This window comes from Nansenia antarctica (genome assembly GCF_963989245.1).
Source record: "Nansenia antarctica genome assembly, chromosome: 10".
Lineage (NCBI taxonomy): Eukaryota > Metazoa > Chordata > Actinopteri > Argentiniformes > Microstomatidae > Nansenia > Nansenia antarctica.
In genome coordinates this window covers 13,143,336-13,149,238 of record NC_137680.1, presented here as the reverse complement: position 1 = coordinate 13,149,238, position 5,903 = coordinate 13,143,336, and the positions used below count along the sequence as shown (strand labels likewise).

Below are 5,903 nucleotides of genomic sequence, written 5' to 3'. Positions count from 1 at the left end.
CAACAAAAAGCTGCTGAGAAGAAAATAATTATCTTTTGCCACCTGATCACAGATTCCAAAGCGCTGCAAACACTGCAGTGTCTGATAACATTTATAAAAAATAACAATCATAGAAAACACATACAATACAGGCTCTTTTTCTGTCTTTTTTCCTTTTTAGAAGTTTGATTGTAAAATACTGCATTCACAAGAGATGAATAATGTGAAACAAACAATGCATACGACACAATGCAGTACCCCCATAGCCTGCGGTTGCTGCTAACTGCATGAGTGGAGAGAGGGCTGCCAAAATGACCTTACAAAGAAAGTGCACTGTCTCTGCACCATAGAAATAGAATTCATAGAACGGACAACGCCCCTCAGAACCATTGCGATTTGGCATCAATTCTAATTCTATGGTCTGGACAATCCACAGGATACAATCCACATGTATAGTTAAATAGAATGAACAGCACATCAGATCACGACCGGAATGAGACATGACACAGAGAAGAAGAAGAAGAAGAAGAAGAAAAAGAAGAGGAAGAAGAAGAAGAAGAAGAAGAAGAAGTTTTCTTTTGAAAACCCAGGCTACAGTATACTGTACAGTAGTCACCTAGGCAACCCCCCCATCCATAATACCTCCCCAGTGCCTGTCTGTCCGAAAGATCCCATTTCACTCACTTTCATTCACTTTATCTTATGGAGGCTGCATTAAAGCGAACACATTGATTAGATGGGAGACCAGAAACCTCTGACAGTTGCCCTAAGATGGCCTATATAGATGCTGGGATATAAGAGTTGAGGAGCCCAAACTGTTTATTTCACTCTAAAACTCTTTCCTCCAAAGATGAGCTTTGTCTACTGTAGTGCACAGCAATGGTGTTGCTTCTAAAAACCATGTCTCAACCTCAATGAAATATCAATACCAAAATACCATAACTGATATCAACACCTTTTATGACATGCACTCATATTTTATGTTAATCTTTAAGCCAACAATCAGATGCTTCAACATGAATCTGTTGAGCAAAAAATATTTGAGTCGAGTTGATAAGAGAGCTGCGATCGCAAGAGTCAGACGTTTCTTCCTAATGGGTTTAGACCGGCCAGTGTCCCCGAGATAAACCCTGTTATATCATGTCTGTCTGTCCTAACCTGGCCTCAATTAACAGGTCGTCTTCTACAGTCAAACACGTCGAAACACATGACATACTATCAGAGCTCACAAGAGCATGACTAGACAGATTATCGGTTCTGTGAGGTCAAAATCCCAGTCAGGGGCAAAGTCCATTTAACAAAGTCAATTGCACTCTGATGGATAAATTCCATTTATTTTCTTTTTTTTCTTTCTATTTTTAACTGACAGGAATTGAAATGTAATTGAACCCAGCTCTGATCCTGGCACAGAGGTAATTACAGCCAGTGACCCTACCTTCCTCCAATTCTGCTGTACAATGTAGCAAATAGGGCCCTATCACTGGTCCTTGTCTAGTCAGGTGGTCCTCAGGTGGGAGAGAGGCAGAGCTGCTGCATCTATGAGGAGGATCAAACCCCTTCACCAGCTGCACCCATCTCCCCAGCTCAGCTCCCTCTCTATTCTGGCCCCGTTCCTCCTCTCTTGCACTCCTTCACACATTCCCTCTCTTCCCCCCTCTCTCTCCCTCTCTCTCTCGCGCTCTCTCTCTTGCAGCTCAATATCTGCCCCTCAATATCAGAACAACACCACAAACAAACACCTTTCTCTCCATCGACAAATGGTCTAAACACACACTAAACACAGGGCGAACTGCAAATGAACGTTTGGCACAACATAATGCTGGTACTGCACGCACAGAACTGACCCAGATCGAGCGCACACGGCACCAGCCCCAGCCCCTAACCCCAGCCCCAGCCCCAGCCCCGGCCCCAGCCCCTAAACCCAGCCCCAGCCCCTAGCCCCAGCCCCTAGCCCCAGCCCCAGCCCCTAACCCCAGCCCCAGCCCCAGCCCCGGCCCCAGCCGTAGCTAAGTTCAACCTCTTCATCAGCAGCTGTGGAATTCCCTGCTAGGGTGTTACATCAAATAATGTCCCATCCTCTGAGGTGTCTTGGCAAATACCGTCCCACAAGGGATTACAGGAACACACACCAACTCTGTCTGCCCCCCTCCCTCTGTCCCTCTCTTCCTCTCTTCCTGTCTCTCTCTTTAAAAAAAATGTTTTATCTCTGTCTCCCAACACAGGCTTTCATATCCCCAAGCCTACTGTGAACTCGACATGGAATGTGAGCAAAAGAGAAGAAGCAACACTACACGTACATATACAGTAAAACCATGTGAAACTGAAACTCCAGGATTTTGCCTTTCTTTATTGCTGATATCTGAAATGCTCATCAACCCTGTTGTCAACATGAACAACGACAAAACAATATTAAACCATATTTTTTTGTTACATGCAGTACAGTACAGGCTAATAGTTATGTGGAGTTGGTTTGAAGTGACTATGTGTGAGTGCAACAGCAAATAAAGATATCAGCGCTGTGGCTTCACGGCTCCAGTGAGGAGATAAAAATGGTATTATAAGTCACTATCTTGAACAGTAATGTTATCTTGAGTTAGTATCTTAAACAGTAAATATTATCTTGAGCTTGAGCGTTCCAAATATCTGCAAAAGTCACCACAGATCTTGCAACAACCTATCAATCCAATTTGTACAAAGTACGGCAAAAAAACCACCGCCGCCGCCTTCCCCTTTAAACCATACTCTAGAACTGCAGGGGTTACTTTTTTTTTTCTTCCGAAAATTACAACACTGACTGTAGCACTGTAGGACCTCACACATACATTCACCAGTCTATGGTGTAGTACTACGGTCTTGCATGTGACTTGACTGTGAAAGAACTGGGTTTATTTATTCACAAATGGCCTGTTCATTCTTCCTCTGCCCTCTGATAGGCATTAGGCACTTAAAACACATGTTCACACATATACAAATATAGGTAGCATTATACTTTTTTTTTTCTTTTTTTTATCTACCCTTCAAACTTTGGGTTTTAAAAACAACAATCTAAAATCTTTGGTTTGTAAACACACCATGATCATACTGTATCAACCCTCTAGTTAAGATGTAGTTTTTAAGTCATCCCAAGCGTGTTATATGATGACTGACGTCTCACCTCACCTCAGCAGACACTAGTGAGAGTTCATGGTGCTCTTCAGTGACCTCTCTGTCTGTGACCCAGAGGGGGAGCCGAAAGGGCGCGAGCCACGCAACCCCTCCGAAAGCAAGCCTGCTTCTTCCCCACAGTCACGGACGCAGCTGTTCACTGCAGGACACGGGTGCAGCTAGCCAGCCACACGTTTTGGTCTGCCGTTAAAAAAAAAATCAAGCTGGTCTTTCAGTTCTTGACAGAGTCACTCAGGCCATTCTAGGTCAGAGTCAATGAGGGTTTTCGCTGCTTGCTTGCTTGCTTGCATTCTGGGCCATCATAATTTGCATTGGACCAAAAGCCACACTCCCCACACATTCCAAACGTGGACAGGGTGCTATTTGGCTTCACAGGAGTGCACTGATTGAGTGAGGTCTTCACAGTGAATTCTCCTGCCGTTGGTTTAAGACCGACCTCACAGGTGCTGAGACCCAACTGTCCTCATCATGCCCATCGTGCCTCCGACAAAGACCATTAAAAACACATGGGCTGAGCTTTATTTCAATACAGGATGGTGGGGAATACCTTTTCTTATTTTCTCAATCATTCAACTGGAAAGCAGTAGGACAGATGGGATTTTAGTGACTCGGCTCCATCTCCAGCTCCTGTATAAACAAACCCGCCTCGCCCTCCCTCTCCGCCTGTCCCCGGGCGGTGCAGCAGGCTCAGTTACAGGGCAGCCAGGTAGAGTAGGCGTGCGGCTGGCAGGCAAACACAGGCTGCACCTGGGCGATGTAGTAGTTACTGAAGTTGCCGTCGGCCACGTAAGGGGCAGGCTGGTAATAGCAGGTGACGTTGGCCACGTTGGGGATGACGTTCTGCTCGGCCAGCACACGCACCGCCAGCATGGCGATCAGGCCCAGGGTCTGCCGCCTCTCGTGTCCCATCAGGCACACGGTGCTCTCGTTGACCACCCCGTGCAGGGTCATCAGGTAGTCGTACTTGCGGTCCTCCAGGCCCACGAAGTGGTTCTGCAGGTAGGACTCCAGCTTCCGCTGCTGCTCGCAGATGTCGGAGAAGTCGATAAAGAAACGTGAGCACATGTAGCGCTGCAGGGACTTCATCTCCGTCTCGCACTCGGCGTGGAAGTCCCTGACGAGGAGGTGACAGTACTTCAGCAGGCCGCCGCCGCGGATCTCCTCGGGGTTACGTGTGCAGATGACCTTGTGGCGTAGGTGGTCGAGGGCAGCGCCGAAGTCGCCGTAGACGCTCTCGCCCACGATGGTGGGGTGGAAGGTCTCGGCCATGGGGTTCTCAGAGCATTCGTAGAACAGCAGCAGGGAGTCCAGTTTGATCTGGAACGAGTCCACGCTGAACTCAAACTGCCGTCTAAGAGAGTCCACAAACTTGAGCTCCACGTTCTTCCCTCGGTTGTTGGAGAGGGAGATGAGGCTCCAGCGGTCCGAGTCGTTGTACACCTTGACCATCTTCTGCACGTAGGCTTCCTGGAAGAGACAAGGAGATTTGGGGTTAGAGAAACCTTTAAATCTAGTTTTGGATGCAGTGAAAAAATCATCAAAATCCATTAAAAGAGATATGTGGCTGCATAGCTTCCTGGAAGAGGGCGCAAGGAGACAGATAAAACCTTTAGTAACAGTTTAATTAAAATAGTCACTAGTCCAAATCCAATTAAAGAGATACGTGCATTAAAATAGCCTATTGTATAGCTCTAACGAGAATTGACAAATACATTGGAACAAAAAGGAAACATTCATCTGCATGCATCACATCCTGTATTGCTTTGCATAAAAGCTCTGTATAAATTGGCACAAAAAAAAAGCATGCAGTCTTGACCTCTTTAGTACAATAAGGGGCCAAGCACTACTTGCCCTATCTACGTATGGGATCAATGTGGCTGAGGAGGCAGGATCCGCTTTAAATTGGTTTAGCGCAATCCTCTTAACCGCAGAAAACCAACATTTTACTATCAGTAAACTTGTGTAATTGCAATTATAAAAACGTGATTGCAATGGTAACTTTGAGTAATGCAAATACCATAACCTTATAAGAAAAAGCAACTAATGTAGTATTATTCAACTGTTGAATATGTGAAACGTACCTTTAACGTCAATGGTGTTATTTTCTCCTTATTCACCCCGTCAGGTAAGAAATCCAGGAGACAGTCCAAAACGATATCCTTCACAATCTGAAAATCACTTTCACCTTTCATATCCGCGCAAAAGATAAGATCAAGATCCTTATAGCCCAGTCCGGTATCCTCGTGGAGAACGTGGCTCGCAGCTGAACCGTTTAACCGCACGTCCCGGACGTTGATCATCTTCTCCTCCATGCGACTCCGCACCTTGTTAACGATCTGTCGGGGTTTCATCTCCAGAGTGGGGAAGTTGCCCCGGCCGTGGATAGGGATGGTCTCCGTGAGAATGGCATCAAGGCGCTGCACTTGTTCCCAGTTCAGAACGCTGATATTACTGCTCTCAACGTCAGTAGGTATAGAACCCGTAGCTCCAATCTCTTCTTCAGACATTGTAGTAAAAAATAAAAGAAACTGTTAAATATACATGTTATGAAGTTTCCTTAGAGACTCGTCCGGGATCAAATTTGGATTTTACGCGTAGCTAGCTAATTGCAATATCGTGAGGCAATGTCAACTTCTCCCACACCGATCTTCAGTCAAAGTGCGTTATTCCTATATTTGACTGTAACCTTAACAATATCAAGGCAAATAGGCTGCAGTTTACAGATAGTCTCGGATGTGCGCAGTAGACAAAAAGCTGAC

At 45.9% G+C, this 5,903-nt stretch overlaps 1 protein-coding gene across 1 annotated transcript; it reads right to left on the bottom strand.

Moving 5' to 3' along the window:
- Nucleotides 1-3,831: 3,831 nt before the first annotated feature.
- On the bottom strand, nt 3,832-5,651 carry tent5aa (terminal nucleotidyltransferase 5Aa; the record flags this gene model as incomplete). Its single annotated transcript, XM_080540875.1, has 2 exons — nt 3,832-4,611; nt 5,226-5,651. 2 exons carry the CDS (start codon nt 5,649-5,651, stop codon nt 3,832-3,834), a joined length of 1,206 nt encoding a protein of 401 aa, XP_080397001.1.
- Between the last annotated feature and the right edge of the window lie 252 nt (nt 5,652-5,903).